Source organism: Lynx canadensis, chromosome A3, assembly GCF_007474595.2.
Source record: "Lynx canadensis isolate LIC74 chromosome A3, mLynCan4.pri.v2, whole genome shotgun sequence".
Classification (NCBI taxonomy): domain Eukaryota; kingdom Metazoa; phylum Chordata; class Mammalia; order Carnivora; family Felidae; genus Lynx; species Lynx canadensis.
Genome location: NC_044305.1, coordinates 117367810 through 117384718, shown reverse-complemented (window position 1 = coordinate 117384718; position 16909 = coordinate 117367810). Strand labels below are relative to the sequence as shown.

The 16909-nt window shown below is 54.0% G+C and overlaps 1 protein-coding gene across 2 annotated transcripts in view; it reads left to right on the top strand.

Moving 5' to 3' along the window:
• Window positions 1-13491, top strand: part of BABAM2 (BRISC and BRCA1 A complex member 2) — a 397923-nt gene extending 384432 nt beyond the window's left edge. The window contains exons 12-13 of one of the 2 annotated variants that reach the window (XM_030311392.1): window positions 10528-10704; window positions 13049-13491. In XM_030311392.1, the coding sequence (XP_030167252.1) occupies window positions 10528-10704; window positions 13049-13112 (241 nt within the window). In that variant the 3' untranslated portion in view covers window positions 13113-13491. The remainder of the gene's footprint in view (window positions 1-10527; window positions 10705-13048) is intronic. The other variant, XM_030311393.2, reaches the window with a different exon arrangement.
• The last annotated feature ends 3418 nt before the right edge of the window (window positions 13492-16909 follow it).

The window sequence follows — 16909 nt, the reverse complement described above, 5'->3', positions numbered from 1 at the left end:
CCCAGATCAATGACTCAGGCCAGATCCTAGCCAAAAATGGTCACTCTTGCTTCTAGGCCAGAAAGTGGGACTCGTGTGAAAGCAAAGCAGGGTGAGGCTCTATGACCACAGGCCAAAACCTCATGTTCACAAGGGCACAGGTTTTAGGAAAACAATAGCCTTTGATGCCTGCTCAGGATTCCTTCAATGGTAAGGCCCCAGGAGGCAACTGTCACCCAAACAACGTACTCTTGGCAAAGGGAGGGTGGGTGTCTTTTCAGGCATAAAGCTACCAGCAAGGACCCAGAAATCACTCAAGGGAGTTGTTGATTTCCCCAGGGGATCTAGCTTTTGGAAATAAACTTAGCAAAGGATTCCATTGGCCTCCATCCTGAGGCCTGTCTTGCCTCTAACACCTTGGAGGGGAGGGAGATCATGGAACTTTTGTCCTTTTGTAGGTTACCAGCTCAGCAACTGAGGCGTCCTTTTCTCAAGTTTAGCACCAGCTATTTATTCTCATAAAGAATTGGTAAAAAAACAAAACAAAACAAAACAAAACTAGTGAGGTTACTGTTTGGCTTGGTTTCCAAAAACCAGTCCCTGCAATTGGCAGTTACTTCCTAGACTTAATAGGTGTAGGAAAAAAGGACCTTTGTTGATGGTCAAGCATTTGACAGAAAATGAGAGTATTTCTGTGTTACGGAGGTACAGCTCCCAAAAATGAACAGAGGCATCCAGGTGGGGTGGATCGTCAGAAGGATAGGGAATCTACAAGGCTGCATTCAAAGCTGGGCAGACCCAGGGCTCCAGAGCCAGCAACACCAGAGAACTCCTGCCCACAGTGCTCAGGAAGGCAGCCTGACCTTGGGGCCCGGGGCACGTGGTGGAGGCCTCGGCTGCCCCCACCATTCAGTTCACAAGGCCTCAAACATCTCCTCCCCCTGAGAGTGATCGCAGAGGCAGACAATGACATGGCTACAAGAGACATCAACCTGCATCCCCAACACAGTTTAGGTAGGGTGTTTTGTTCCAGAAGACACAAGTAGCACCCATGGGTGGGGGTTCCCAGGGAGTAGATTTCAGTTTAGAATAAGGCAAAACACTGTAACTATTAGACATGCCTTTAGGTAATGTGCTGTCCCTCATGAAAGGTATTCAGGCCAGCACTAGAGGGTCACCCCCTCAGAAGTACTGTTAGGGCAAGCCCTGCCTTGCACAGGATCCTAAGATCTCCTCCACTGTGTCTCTGTTTAGTACCGAATGAGCGGCTCCACAGTTGGAGCTTTAGAGACCGGACACATGCCGTGGCTGGGGGTGGCAGCAGCAGGCTTTGTGGAGGGCCTGATGCTGATGCCAGGCCTTGAGGGCAGGTGGGTAGGTTTGGGTAGGAAGGGAGGGCTCCAGCATGTTGCAGGGTCCAGGAAAGTTCCCTTTACCTGCAAAGCAAATGCACTTCTACTTAACTGGCTCCCAGAGTTGCAAAGGGGAATTAATTATTGTTTGTGATACACTTTAAGATTCCCCGATGAAAGACCTTGTATAAATGCAAATTATTATTATTGTCATTAAAGGTGCTAGACGTCTGGCCTGCTGGCTAATGCCCTGGTATAGCTCTGAGAAGAAAAGAAAGCAAACTCCCAGCAGAACATTTGCTCTGGTTGCTCCAGAGCGCTAGAAGTGAGGAGAAGCAGGTCAAGGAGGGCTTGGCCCATGACTGCGAAAGTGAAGCCATCCAACCCTGACCAGAATTAGCATGCAGCTCTCTGCTCTAAGAGTCAAGTGTCTGTGTACCTCCGAGGGCCAGGGCCCCTCTCAGATTCATTCCCTGATCGCCGCAGAATCCGGCCTGTTACTAGAGCAGGAGCTATCCATGACTGAGTGAGTGTTTGCTTGTCTACTGGTCTGAAGGATGGAAGGAAGGTGGCCAGGATAGATGCTGGCCACCCAATGTTGGGGTCCTATGTCAGATCTAGAGACAAAGGGAGAGATCTAGAAACCTCAGACATGTGTGATATCCCTGACAATACTTATTAAGGCTTTGAGAGAACCCCTCTAGCAAAGCACAGGGAGAGGTCATTCATTAATTACTGTTTCCACGTAAGCCACTGTCTCTGGCTAAAGTGGTTGGATTGCTACCAAAGTAATAATAATAATAATAATAATAATAATAATAATAATAAGTGGATAGTAGTGTTTTAGACCTGGAAGTGAACTCAGAAGCCATCCCTTCACTTTCCAGATGAGGCAGTGTGGGGTGCGGAGAGGTGAGGTGGCCCATCCCAAGTCGCATAGCCAGTAAGAAGCAGAGCCAGGATCACACTTCAGGCCTCCCCATTCCTAGTCTACAGCTCAATTATGTCAAGATAATAATACCTCCCATTTTATAGCATTTTCCAGACATCGTACTTCTCAACAACCCTGGAGATTTTAAGATCCCAAATGACCTTACTATTAAAGGACCTTCTGCCCTCTGCTCTTCTGGGGCTCATTATTTGGAGAACATTTATGATGCCTCTTATGTGCACCTGGGTAGATTGCACAGGTCCTCCCTGTACTTTCTTTTCCTTCTCGCGGACATTCAGAGTAGGCCTCCTTCTTCACGCAGGTGCTTTAGTACTTCCGGGAACCCGAGGGACAAGCGAGAGGGAGGCCAAGCTCATCCCTTTGTCCCTTGTCATTGCAGTCATGATTCTACTGAAAAGCCACCCGATGCAGGTCCCTAGAGGGGGACTAAAGATACCAGTCAACACCTCTAGACACATAAACCTACAAGAGGGAGGGCCATTTAGCAGGGGTTTGTAAGAACGAATGTGAGCTGGCAGTAAGTAACTCTCTGAATTCGTTCCTGGGCTGTCGGCCATTCGGTGTTAATGGAGGAGACCCAAATGTAGCTAACCTGGTGCTTGGGAGGGGAGGATCGCCAAAGCAGAGCACTGGAGAAACCCCCGAACGCAAAGAGGAGTCCGAGTGACTCGGTGTCACATGGCAGCCCCAGAGGTAGGGCCCCGGCCTCGCCATCTCCAGCTCTCTCTCCTCTGGAAACCATGGCAGTGTGGAAAAAACGTGTCCTTTGGAGTCCAGCAGCTAGCAGCTCTGGATTTATAAATAGCATTGCCACCAGTTACCTGCGTGGTCTTAGAAAGCTGCTTTGCGTCTCTGAATCATAGATTTCTCATTGGCAGAAACAGAGATAATAATACCTCCCCGGCAGTAGGCCCATCAGGAGAAGTAAACGTAAAATAATATAGATGGAAACAAATAGCATGAAGTCTAGCACGTAGCAGGCACCCTCCCTCCTTTATACTTATGGCTTCCAGGTTTTTTGTTTTTGTTTTTTTTTTTTTTAACCGCAATCCACGGGAAGATATTTATTTTATAACCTAATTCTGTCTTTATAACTAAAACAAAAGTTTCGTGAAAAACTGTTTCCCCTCGCCACATGTGATACACTCTGACTTTATTTTGTTTCATGTTAATGCTGCTTGGGACCCACTAAATTGATTTCACAACGCACTGCAACCGTGATACCAATCATTTGAACCAGCCCGTTTGATACCGTGTGTGGATCTCATTTACCCACGTTGTGTGTCCTTCATTTCCTTCCAGCCCTGGCTCTCTGTAACTGGCACACGGGGCCAGAGCTGCCCGTGCACAGCATGCACAGGGCCCCGGGCTTGGTGCAGGGTGCAAAGAGCCCTGCGGAGCAGGTGGGCTCCTCCCCCGTGCTCCTCCCCACCCTCCGCGGTGCCCCTCAGAATGACTGAGAGGACCCATAAGGCTCCCCGCCTGCCACGGTTCTGCCTCCTGCCAGCCTGCTGGAGAAGTTCGCTACACTCCCAGCCCAGCATAGCCCACCTGAAGTTTCTGTCAAGGCCCCTGGAGCCCAGCAGGGAGGGTGGGTCTCGGGCAGCCTCTCCCATTGAATAATTCCTTCCTTTGGAATCGCTGCTCTCCCATCTGTGAGCCCCGAGAGCCAGATGTCTGCGGATCTTATTTCAGCTGCCAGGCAGAGGGATTAGAATAGAAAGAAGAGGGACCCTGGCCATCCTTGCTGCCCCTCCCCTCGGTCTGCAAGGGGTACCTGTGAACACCCAGCTTGGGGAGGGGGTGCGAATACTCAGAGAGCTGGAGCGACGAAAAGCTGGGCCCAGAAGCAGCAGGCAGGGGCCCGGGCATCCACGGAAGACATGAACTGCAGCCTCCAGATGCCGAGTCTAAGTGGAGAACCCAAATTCACAGCCAGGCAAACACCACTTTAAAGCTCCAGGGAGACTCTCTAGGGAGGACAGGATTGTTTATGCCCCAAAGAGTCCATCTCCTAAGTGTTGCCCTGGCACTGTGGGGGTCTGGCACTCTCCTGCGGAGGCTGATGCCTGGCAGTGCTGAGCGGGAGCCTTGAGGCACAATCCCCGCTGGAGTGTGACTTGGGGCCTCGGACACACACTCCCACTCCACATGGCCAGCTCGGCTGGGACCCTGAGCACTTCCTCTTCGAGGTCTATCCTTTGGTTTTTCCCCCTTCGCTGACTAAGAAGGGGAGAGTAATCTGTGACCTTGGCAGTGACTCACTGCCATCGGATGGGCGGTCAGCGTCTCCCCAGCACAGGTGAGCGTAGGAGTAGCTCTCGTCCTGGCCAGGCCTGTGGAGGGATCCCGACACCCTTCACGGGCATCCACACAGCCATCCACGGGAGCAGTGCTCAGCTCCTATTCATGCAGCCCTGGGCAGAGGGAGCAGAAGACCGGTGCCCGCCACCGAGGCACCTGCCATCTGAGGCACAGTGAGGGAAACAGGATGAGCACAGGACTGTGGCTCTGCTCTGGGTCCCCAGGCAGTGCCACACTCCCTAGCCCCCCCCCCCACCGCCCCCAACACCCGCTGTCTGGCTTCAGCCCAACCAGGTGCACCCCTTCATCTCAGCCCCCTCCCCACCCAGGGGCCCAGGCCTTTCTCAGTGGCCACAAGGTACTAGAGTTCCTCTAGAGTTCCTAGAGTTCCTCTAGGAACCACGTGGGTTCCTAGAGCCCACGCCAGAGATGTTTTGGAACCCTCCTCCCAGCCTCTCATCGAATAGGTTCAGGATGCAAACAGCATCAGGCTGAGAGGAATGCGAGTGCTGCCCCTAGCTCCAGGGCCTCCAGCTGGCCGTGGGCACTTCATTCACTCATGCACCAAGTTAGCATTCACTTGCTGTGAGGCCCGAAGGAAGTTGAGCACTACTGGGCAGTAAGGACGAACCATCCCTAAATTCTGCTGTCCAGAGACTTACAGAGAAAACCTGTACTAACAGCCGTGACTGTCGTGTGCTGTGTTAGAGGAGCCACCATTTTCTCCGGCTCTCAGTTTTCCCTTCCCTGTAGTGATTGGACTGTATGACCTCTGAGATTTCCTTTTGTTCCAAAATGTTGTAATTCTAAAGTACGTCTTTAAGCCAAATGTCTACGTTCGTTAGAAATATTTATTGCATTGCTGTGTGTTGAGCCCCACGCCAAACCTGGGATGCCAAAAGGCGGTTGAATATGACCATCTTGCCGTCGAGGAGTGTGTGGTGGCTATGGAAGAACGGTTGGAATGTGGCGGATGTGTGCCCCCAGAGATGGGGCCCAGTGGAGGATGGGAGCCCTGTGGCTGGGGGAGGCTCAGGAGCCCATAAGGACTACCCGTGCCTCCCTCTCGTTTGGCCAGCTGACCTCTGCTGTCCTCCTTGGCCGCCTTCTCATGCACTGTGCCAGAGGGTTCCAAGGGGGCAGAGATACCTGCAGCCCTGGGGACAAGGCCTCACTCCTGCAGTTGCAGAAGCTGGCTGCAAGCTTCTGTAGCCCAAAGGAACTGGCCAGGCTCCAGAGGGCCTCCTTGGAGGGCCTCAGAAGGAGAGAGAACCACTAGGTAATTTTGATCATTTTAGTAAGCATTTAAAAATACCCTGTGATTTAGAAGGAGCCAGATTCCATCCCAATACTTTGATGTCTAGAAATGGATCTCGGTTGGTTGGTTGTTGAAGTCCTCCTAAAACAGCATTTGATTTAATTCAACACATACTGAGACTACAGTCTCAGCCCGTCGGCAGTCTCACAGGCGAGGAGCCCGAGCTGCACAAGACATCGTCTAGACACCAATCTAAACATTCCAGACTCGAGTCAGACCATGGCTGGGCCTGAGGTTGGAGGCCCGGTGTGCCGTGGAATCCAGCGGAGGGGAGATTGCTTCCAGCTGGGGGTGGGGGCTGCCACCCGAAGCTGTGAGCTCCTGATGCTGTGTTCCCAGCAAGATATCAAGCCTTTGCATCTCAAGCGTGTTGATTTTCTTGTTTTGCAAGTTCGGACCCCCTAAAAACGAAGCAGCCGTGCTCAAGGATCGACACATTTAGGGAGATTGTGTGAACCAGTTACAACCACTTGTTTGTTCCTAGAGCCCACGCCAGAGAGCCAGGCGGACATCGCCTGGGGCACAGCTACAAAATAAGCTTCCATTGTGCCAGTCACTTGCCCACCAAGGCGCCCGGAGTCTGATGGGCAGACTTCACAGGGGCCTTTGGAGGGTTTGGGGTGAAGGGCATTGGAGTAGACGCAGGTCTCTTTGTAGAGATCCTATTTTAAGGTTGACTCCTCTGACACGAGGAGAGTAACCTCAGATGAGTCAGTATTTACAGTGGCCCGTCCAGGACAATGAGGACCAGGCAAGACCACGAGAAATGATTAGCAGGACTTTGTCTCACTATTTACAGGACTGCTTTGATTTTCAGACCACAATCGGTTTTCATATGACTGATTAAAAACATGTGCCAGTTGAAGTCACAGCTGCAGCAGAAAAGTGGGGAAAGAAATGGGCCTTAGATGTTTTGGAACTTGCCTCTCTTTGCAAAAATGCATTCTGACTTGATTTATATTTCCTTGATTTCCTGACAACGAGGGTCGTGTCCCCAAACCACTTCTCCCACCCCGCCCCTCTCCACCACCACGTTGGCCTGACTCTGGCAGACATCCTAAGGCTCATCTCATGATTGCCCAGAGAAAAAAGATTTTCGAATTCCAAAAAGAGACTACCAAGCCCTGTTTTGGAAGAAGATAATCGTTTAGGCTTTTATACAATACAAAGTCCCAAGTAAGCAAGGCTGAAGGCAGCAAGACCCCAGGGTCTCCGGCCTGCGGGAAGATGTGCCCCAGTGGCACCAGGATCAGGGCACCACTGGGCACGTGAACTCACTAAGCCTGCGTTTTCCTGCCTGCAGACAGAGAGCGGGGCTTCCTGCCACACTGACAGCCCTGCTTCACCCGCTCCACGGGGCCCCTTCCCCTTCTCCAGAGTCCCCAACCCGTTTGGGCCTTGTTTTCTGTTTCTGTTAGAATTTTCTTAAAGCCATATCAGTTCACACGTTCAAATGTGGATTTTTATTCGTTTGAAAATATCCATTGAATAAATACAGAACTGCAATTCCCGTAGGGAAAACCCCTATAGATGAGCCCTTTTTGGACACAGTTCCTAAATGCCTTCACCCGAAGGCGTCTGCAGATTTCCCTAATGGTCCCTGTCATAACTTTCCAGAACCCCTTCCCCAGAACGCGCTGGTTACTATCAACCTGCTGTGGAGCCTCCCCTCGGTGGGACGGCACAGGGACAGCTGGGGAACTGGTCTTCCGTCCCTGTCGTGCGCTGCCTGTGGTGCCACTAAACGTCTCCTCAGGGCCCTGCAGTGTTCATCGCTGACCCTGTCTTGTTTGTGAAAAGGCGCCGCGGATGGTAACAGCCACCACTACCGCCTTTCCGCACTGCCACCACCTGTGACACGCTGGGCCCCGGGCTTGGCCGGGGCCCTCACTGAACAGGTGAAGGATCAAGACCCAAAGAAGTTAAATGGCTTGCTCAAGGTCACGTGGGCGTCTCAGAACCATAAGTAGGTGGCACTAAGAGACCATCAGGTATAAATCTTCCTGCTCCGGGTGAGGACACTGAGTCCCGGTTCTGGATGACACGACAAGCCAAGGCCTGCACTAGAACCCATGTCTCCATGGTTCGGTACTCTTTCCACCTGACCCACGGACTGCCCCTTACGATACCTGGTGACCTGAACAGAAGGCCTGTGTGGGGACCCAGCCAACTTGGGCGCCGCCATCACGGGCCGCCAGAGCCCTGTGATTCTTAAACATCCCTCTAGTTCACGGCTGCAGCTTCCTCCCTGACCAAGCCTTTGACCAGAGCTACACACAGGAACACGGCCAGCAGCTTGGGCAGAAGACAAAGAGGGTGCCGGTGGCTGTGACCGCACAGCCCATCCTCAGATAACCCAAGCGTGCCGCTGGCACCTCCGGACTGGATTTTAAGAGATGCGCCGTGTCCCGAAAAGTTTGGCTGGGTGTCCCCCCCCCCCCCCCCGAGACTGGCCATCTCTGTCCCTCCGACTGCCCCGCTCAATGTGATAAGCGAGAGATCATCCAACAAGCCGTGACAGAAAGGATGAACCGAGGGCAAGGACCCTATGTCCTCTTCTTCCACACAGGGGCTCCCTCTTCTGCTGCCCCCACAGACTCAGAGCCTCTCCCCTCGGACCCAGCTTCGTCCCCACGGTAACCGTTGACATCTATTGATCATCTATGACGCCAGGCACCAGGCCAAGTGCTCACTTGGGCCATCTCATTGAACCCTCACGAGGATTACCCTTTAAGACAATTGAAGGTTACTTTTCCCCTTTTGTAGTTGAAGAAATTAAAGCCGGAGAGGTGAGTCACTTGCCCAAGCGATAGAGCCAGTAAAGAGCAGCGTCGGCCCTCGAGCCCAGGTGTGCTGGCTCTGGAGCGCACACGACACTCACCCCCGCGGCCTTCACAGCCCCGGCCTACAGGGCACCGCTCTGTACATGAAGGATCTGACTCCTCGAGAAGGGAAGAGATTTCCTGCCGAGCGCCCACTCCCTGACTCCTGGACCGAGGGGTCTGTCTGCCGCACTCCCTGTCGGCCCGGGAGCCGAGGCCTGGCCGGTAGCCACTCCTGCTCTGAATTCATGGAAAACCTACCCAGCCGCAGCCTGGGGTCCGTTCTTCAAGCTTCATTCTTCCTACTTGAGACTCTGGGATTGGACCGAGCTGTGATTTTATAAAACCCGGAGCAGAGGGACTGAGACCAGTGAAGAAGGTCAGAACCTTACTTTGTCCTAAGGCATATTCAGCTCGAATTTGGTCTAAAAATAAATTCCCTTCCAGCGTGAATAGAAATGATGAGTTTGACTGACTCAAGGCCTCTCTCCCCACGGGTCCTCCCGGCCAGTTAGCGCGGAGGTGAGGAGACCTCCCCTCCCCCACCCTGCCGCACACTTACACTTTGAAGCGTGCCATACGGTTTGTCTTTGGGTCAGTTTTTCAAAAGGTGATAGATGACTAGTGCCTTTGGCAAGCTATACCCTGGGCACTTCTCCATTTTCTCTGATAAGAAGTGAAATAAATGAAAACAGCACTTTAAAAAAAATAAATCTATAAATGGGTGGGAGCCAGTTGTCATTTTCCCCTTCCTCCTCCTCCCTCTCCCTGAACTGGCTTCGTGAGGAGCCCAGTGGGGCAGCGCCCGCTGACAACAGCCGGGAGCCTCATGCCTTTAAATAGCCCTTCTCCACACTGCTTCCCCTTCGCGTCACACAGCTTGCCCTGGAGGGAAAGCCCAGGACAGAACAGGAAACTTTAGAACTTTCTGAAGAAGGAAAGAACTTAACTCTAAAGCTTGCTCCCTCTTGCCAAGACCTTTTGGTCTAAGGAGCTGGTAGTGTTGCAGCCCCTACCCCAGAAGTTTCCGAGGAAGAACAGCTGATCAGATTTGTTTGGGGACCCGTGGGACTCTGGACCTGAAGTGAGAGGGAGGGAGGGGGCGGGCCCCAGCCCCAGCCAGCGTCGTCCACTCATCGGGTGCCTATCGGGGGGCCGACTTGTAACTTGGGGAGGGGGCACCACCCTGCCCATTGGTTCTGGGGTCGGCCGTGCTCCACAGGACACCTCAGGCAGCAAAGCAAGTACAGTGGACGTCGGCAGCAGCCTGTCAATCGCTGACTGTCGAGGATGGGCCACCAGGCTGTCCTCCAGTGAACACATGCATGTCGCTGGGCAAACAGCAGCAAATGAAACATGGGTGGGCAAGGAGTGGCCCGCACACTGGGTGGCTGCAGACAGTTGACGAGATCCCTTCCTACACTGTCCCGTGCAAGCGTCACGTGGGGTTGGACTCGTCACCCCTGCTCACGGTGGGAGACACAGCCCAGGGCCTCGCATGCCCTGCCAGCCTCGCTCTAGGTCTGTGGCTCTCTGGACCCCACGCACCCCCTCCTGTCCATCAGGACAACTGTGGTGGTGCAACTGGCTGGAAAGGGCTTTGAGGTCACGGGTCCCAGAGACGGTGACAGCGTGGCCGGCTCAGGCCCGTGTTAAGCAGGATGTGGATGGAGGAGGCTGCTCTATCCTTCAAAGTGTTGGCATAATTGGAAGTCTGAGAACGGACTGCAGCCTCTCCTTCGGTGCCTGCGTGTCACATTTGTCTGCCTTCTGAGGCTACTTTCTCACCTTCTTGAACAGCGTGCAATGGACATGCGTTAACGCCTCCTGCAACCCGGTGGCCATCCGTAGTTACCTTAATTACAGCCGTGAAGGTCTCGCTGAGGGGCCAGCTGAGGATGCTGTCGACGGGATGGCCTGTGGGGTCACTGAAAGATGTGCTCCCTGCTTTCCAGGGCCCACCGCGCAGCCCGGCAAGTATGACATGTAGCGTACGTGACAGATGCTGGGAGAAGTGCAAAGGGAGAGAACCTCTTGGTAGCCAGGGAGGACTTGACATTTGACCTGAGCACGAGTAAAGCCCAGAGGTGGAAAATGGCATGTGTGAGGAAGAGCAGGGGGCCAGATTGGAGCGGGGGGCTTGCGTCCTGGGCCATGCGTGGGCGTCGGGGAGTCTGTGACCTCCCCCAATTCCAGGAGGCTGGAGGGCATACCTGCAATTTTTCTGGAAGAGGATCCTTAGCTTTCTTAGCTTCCCAGGGGAGGGGTGCATGCGCCCCAAAATGGAAGGGCAAACACAGCTTTTTTAACATGTCGGAGCCGGATAGTGACAATCGTGGAGTGCCAGGCTGCAAGTCCAGGGAACATGCAGGGTCGTGGTTGGGGTAGCGACAGGGATGCGCACTCGAAGAAAAGGCCTCTACTTGTAGCAGAAGGGTGAAGCAAGCCCGTGCCCGGGGGGAGAAACAGCCTTGTGCAGCAGCTCTGTTGAAAGGTAGTAAGACCTGGAGCCAGGGGGTGTCACAAAGGACGGAGGGACGTTGTGGAGGAGGAGGAAGAACATCAGGATGAATTCACCGCAGGGCTTTAGGGAGCCATGGGAGCCGTGGAAACAGGGTTCTGTTACGGAAGCACAGATGGGCCAAAGCAAGTTCAAAGACCTAATATTGGGGAGCCCTTCATTCGGAGCACACTGGTTTGAATTACAGAGACATCCAGATCGCAGTGTCCCGCAGGTGGCTGGAACGTGGGGCCGGAAATCTGGGAGGGAAATGAGGGCGGAGGGGCCCAGATCGCGTGCTTCTGTGCTAAGGAGGCCGAGGCTGAGAACGGCGCCGGGTGTGAGGGGCTGGGGCGGTGAGGGGGGCGGGGGGGGGGCCAAGATGGGAGGGTCCCGGTGAGAGAGCTCATCCGGGGAGCACAGCAAGGAGAAGGGAGGTAGGAGACCTAGGATGTGGGATGTCACGCCGGAGAAGAGCTTCCTGAGAGAGGAGGCAGCACATAAAGGCCACACTGAGGCCACGGAGGCCAGGCCTGCAAAAGCCAGACACAGTGGCGACATTGGAAAGAAGTTTCAGTTGACTTGGTATTGGGGCAGCGGGAGGGCAGTCGGGTGTCATTGTAACTGCACTGTGGGACCCCAGGGCCTGTTGAATCGTGTAGGGCCACTCACCCCTGCACCGTGGGAGCCCTGTTTGCGGCCTTTGTGGTACTGGTGGTGACAGGGCCTCTCGGTGGCCCGTCCTAGTTCATGTTGTGATTCTGAATGAGCCGCTCTGGATAAGTAAGATGTGACTACCCTGCCCTCATGTGAGCCGGGGGTGGGGAGAGAGAAGTAGGAGGCAAGCCTGGGTGACCAGGGGCCGAGGGCGCCTACCCCGCCCCTCCACTTCCTACCTCACCTTTTGTCTTACGGCAGAGCTTTGAGTTTCCCAGCTCACAGCAAGCCACCCCTCGCCCCCTGTCCCTGCTCCGGCTGTTTCTTGCCTAGAACACCCCTAATGCCTACTCCACCTCCACCATCACTGACGGTGCGAGCCTGGTGCCTCACGGTGCCTCCACAGGAGCCCTTACCGCCTCGGCTGGCACCGATTATGTGTTTGTCTTCTCCTCTAAAGTGGGATCTCCTGGGCGGCAGGGGCCCCGTCTAGGTCACCTCGAAGCCCCTTGCACCGCATACCGTGCCTGGCAGGGTGGGCCCATGTAGGACGTGGAGCCTGTCTCTACAGATTCGAATCTGGGTTCCAGAAAGGCCAAACGGTCTGCCCCAGATCCCGTCGCCAGTCTGTGACCGACCAAGGAACGCTCTCTTGGTACCCAGCCTGGCTTTCTTTCCAGTAGACCAAACTGCACATATATTTGGAAATAAGTGGAGACCATGGAACGCTTAGAAATCCTTTTTCTTAGACCCTCTTTGTCTCATCCAACTGAATGAAGAGTACAATTCTCTTTATACTTCAGGTCACAGAAACGACTGGGTGGCTGGCTTGGCCACTGTCTGGCTTGTCGCGGGGATCAGGCCCGTCTTTGGCCCGGGAAAAGCAGAGGGAGACTGAGCACTGATGTCTAATAGGAACTGGCCGCCAGGAAGGTCTACATACGGGCCCTTGAAATGTCCACACAAGATAGCACAGTAGTGAACTGTGTGTACCTCCCTTGGAAAAATCCAGAGGGCTTTGCATCAGCAGGGAAGGGAAATCCAACCCCAGATGCACGAACAATAAATAACAACTGTTCTGAGTTAGGTTGAAAGCTCTGAGTTGCACTTTTTTTCAAGTTGTTTGTGCTAACCACAACTTTTTCTCCCCCTCTTTCCCACCAGGGCTTATTTCAAAACCTTTGTCCCTCAGTTCCAGGAGGCAGCGTTTGCCAATGGAAAGCTCTAGGAAACACCAGTCTTGAGAAGCGGCCAGCCAGACTGCTCTGTCCACATGCGTGTCAGCACATATGGCGGCTTCCTGGAAGCCACTTGGAATGCCTTCATGGCAGCGTTTTGCTCACACAGCGGCTTTGCACGCCCCGCCTGGGACCCAAACTGAAGCTGGCCGGCGGCAACCTGGCCCCCACCTCCGGCTGCTCCCTCTTTGTTTCCTTCAGTATATTTCTAGTTGGAAGAAATAAAATCACAAATTATGACAAACTATTTTTCCGGGGAAAGGAAGACACCACAAATGCACACACCCTTATTCCAGGAAAGCCTTTGTCTCCAAGACCTTGTCTAAGTTTTAACATTAAACCCCCCTTTGCTTTTATTTGTCCCTAAAACTAGTGTCACGAGTGTGTGTGTGTGTGTGTGTGTGTGTGTGTGTGTGTGTGTTTTACACCCAACATTTCCCACTTGGGGCAGTTCTCCATCGAGAAAGGTGCTGCCTGAATGAATCTGACCACCCTGCGTGGTTTCTGACCACCCAGCAAGCCAGGCCCAAGACTGGGGCTCAGGAACAACTGGGTCCAGCACCCCCACCCCCACCCCCCCAGCTCCCTGAGTGGGCGCCCTGTGCAGAGTTTGCTGAATCAGCCAGTGAATCCGTCCTTCCCTCTCTCACGTCACCCCTCCCTAGGCTGATAGGAGGCCTACTTGGGCTCATGCGGCCTGGTGTAAATCCTACCAGGAAGACAAAGGTTGGGTGCTGTGGGCCATCACTGGCGTATGTGTGATATCCAGGCTCAGGCCTGGCGGCTGGGGAAGATACCCTGAGCAAGTTCCATTTTTCCTATATCTGTCAGGACTCCTCTTGTTTCCACCCCCAGCCCCTCACCCCTGCCGCCCCCTTAAGTACACAGAGAGAACTATGACCCAAGAGCTACAGAAACTCTCCCAGCAAATTGGGAGGGGAGCACGCCTGGAGTTGGGGGCCAGGCCTCTCCATACCATCACACGACTTCTCTTAGCTCCCTCACAAGTTGAGTACAGCCACCCTGACCACTTTATAAGATGGCCACTTTCGCTTAGCATTGTCCCATCCTGAAGGCTTTCAACACGGGACGTCGGACCTACGCACCGAGGTGAGAGAAGCCAGCAGCTGGCCTGCAGGGCCTGTACCCGTACTTCACCCACCTGCCTTCCCAGGCGAAGGTGAAGCCCCAGCCCACCTGTAGGGTTTCACGGGGCCTCGCACTGTTCCCCTTGTTTCCCCTTTTATCATGTGAGCCTGAAAGGGGACCAGCCCAGGGCCCTCGTGGGGGCCCGTGAGGGATCTCTCTCCTTCCTGTATTCTCCAGCTCCCAGGAGGGAGGGGAATGGCTGGGACAGAGCCCCCGCCCCGGCCAGCCACCAGCTGGAGGACCACCCAGCTCCGGGTTCTTACACCGCGTGGGTGCTTTGCCCCCTGCCCTGAAACCTTGGGAACTCCCATGACAGAGAAGAGCCCAGTGCCCTGTGTCCACACCCCAGCTCTGCCAGCAGCTGGCTGTGTGACCTTGAGTAAGTCCCTTCTGTGCGTAATACAAAGACTTGGCTCATCAGGACCCCCCGGGGAGCTTTTTTCAGAGCCGCTGCTCTGGACGCCACTGCAGTTCTGGATCAGTTCTCACCCATCGGGGCCGGGACATCTGGATTGTGATAAAACTCCCCTGATGATTATTCTGAGCCCAAAGCCAGCCGACCACTCTGGAGCCTCTTCTGCCCCTGGCCGGCCAACAGTCCACTCTACCTCCGTGCGACCGGGGGCCAAGCCTCATTCTCTCTGCTCCGTGACGCTGTCGCCCAGGATTGCTGTGGCTGTGTCCCCCCCGTGGAGGGGCATGGGTAGGGCTCACTGCCCACAGAGCCAAGAGTCAACTGAGTCAGGGCTTCACACCCAGTTGGGGGATTCAGCGCCGGTTCCAGCAGAGGGTGGTTGGTAGTTGTGGGGCGGGGTCAGGTCACGTGGCCTGGACCCTCGGCACTTCAAGCGGCCAGTCAGTAGTGACACCAGCCGGTAGCGGGCCGTGTGATCTGGGAATGGCCCTCCCGCCCCTGCCAACCTCTAGGGGTGCATATCTGCTCAGGCCCACCAGGCTGCTGACGATACACCCACACGCTTGCCAAGCAAGGCACGGCGTGCCTGGGAAGTGCTGTCACACACTTGGTCTCAGCATCTCCACCGCAGACCTGTGAAGTAAGCCCCTGAGTAGAGGTTTCCACAGATGAGGAAACAAGAACAGAGAGGTTCGGTGAGTTGCCCACAACCACCAGCCAGTCAGTGCCAGGGTCAGGATTCGACCCAGGCTCCCGGCTCTGGACCCACAGTGCCGTGTCTCACGTATGTCGCCATCTCTCTCGTAAAACAAACACACTTTTTTCTTTCCCAGAGAAGGATGATGTGCCATGTATAGGTCTGTGAGCACGAGGAGTATATGAATCTTAAAAAGGCTTGCGTCTCAGGGGGAGGGTTTGGGCTGATTTTCTTAGGAGGAACCAAACAACCGAAGGTGACAATAGCCACTTCGTGTGGCAAATGCCAAGGATTCAAAACCAGCATCTGTGAGTTTCCCCTCTGCCCTGACAGCAACAGGAGCAAGCGGTGCTTGTAAATGGATGACAGTCACCTGTGTGTTTTTAAACACTGCTTGCTAGTTCAGCCAATCGTCACGCGTTGTACGTGCGCACAGAGTACAGCCCGGGACTAATTAGTAAATGGCCATAAAACGCTTTGAAGAAGAAAAGTGCCATTTATAAGAGCACATTATTATTACCTCATAAAACCCGTCTCCAGCTTAGTCAGCCCTTGTCATTTCGGTTGAATCTTTAGCTCCGCACGGACAAGGAAAAGGACTCCGATGTGTTGACTAGCAATACCCGGGCTTCTCCCCGGAGGTCCGGGACGGAGGTGCAAGAGACCTGGGCTGTCCGTGTTCAGCCTTCTCTCAGCCGCTCGGCTTCCTGAGGACCCACTGCCTCCAGCCCGATGTCATGGGGCTCCATGACAGAGCCCGTTTGCTCCTGGGAATGAATTGGAAAGAGCGTGAACTTGAGGAGAGAGACTTTTTTTTTTAATATTTATTTTTGAGAGAGAGTGGGTGTGTGTATGTGTGTCAACAGGAGAGGAACAGAGAGAGGGAGACACAGAATCAGAAGCAGGCTCCAGGCTCTGAGCTGTCAGCACAGAGCCCGACGCGGGGCTCGAATTCATGAACCGCAAGATCATGACCTGAGCCGAAGTCGACGCTTAACCTATTGAGCCACCCAGGCACCCCGAGGAGAGAGACTTCTATTTGACTCCTGGCTCTGCCCACTTGGTGGCTGGCAAATATTTGACAGGCAGTTCTTCAGCGGTTTTTAAAAGGACGAGAAAAACAGGAGGGGCGTGACTCGCACTGTTTGCCAGTTTCCATGGTGTAAATACCCCTACTGTGATCGATTTCAAGCTACCAACCTGGGGTCCCTGGATGCAGACGGGGGAGAAGCAGGGAGGGTGCTTGTGGGAGCCTCGGCCGGGGTAAACAGACCCCAGGGTGGGTCTTCCCTTAATCTCTGGGAGTTCTGTTTTCTCATCTGTAAAATGGGAGTAAACACCTGCCTCCTAGGGTTGTGAAGACACAATGTACCTAAAGCACCACTACGGTGCTCGGCCCACGGAAAGGTTTGATAAAAAGCAGCTATTATTATTATTGCAGACCAGAAAGATGATTTTCTGATGTTGACTTTGGCCTTTTTCTGAAAAGTCAGAATGCCCCTATTGAGCAGTCCTGCCCAACGAAT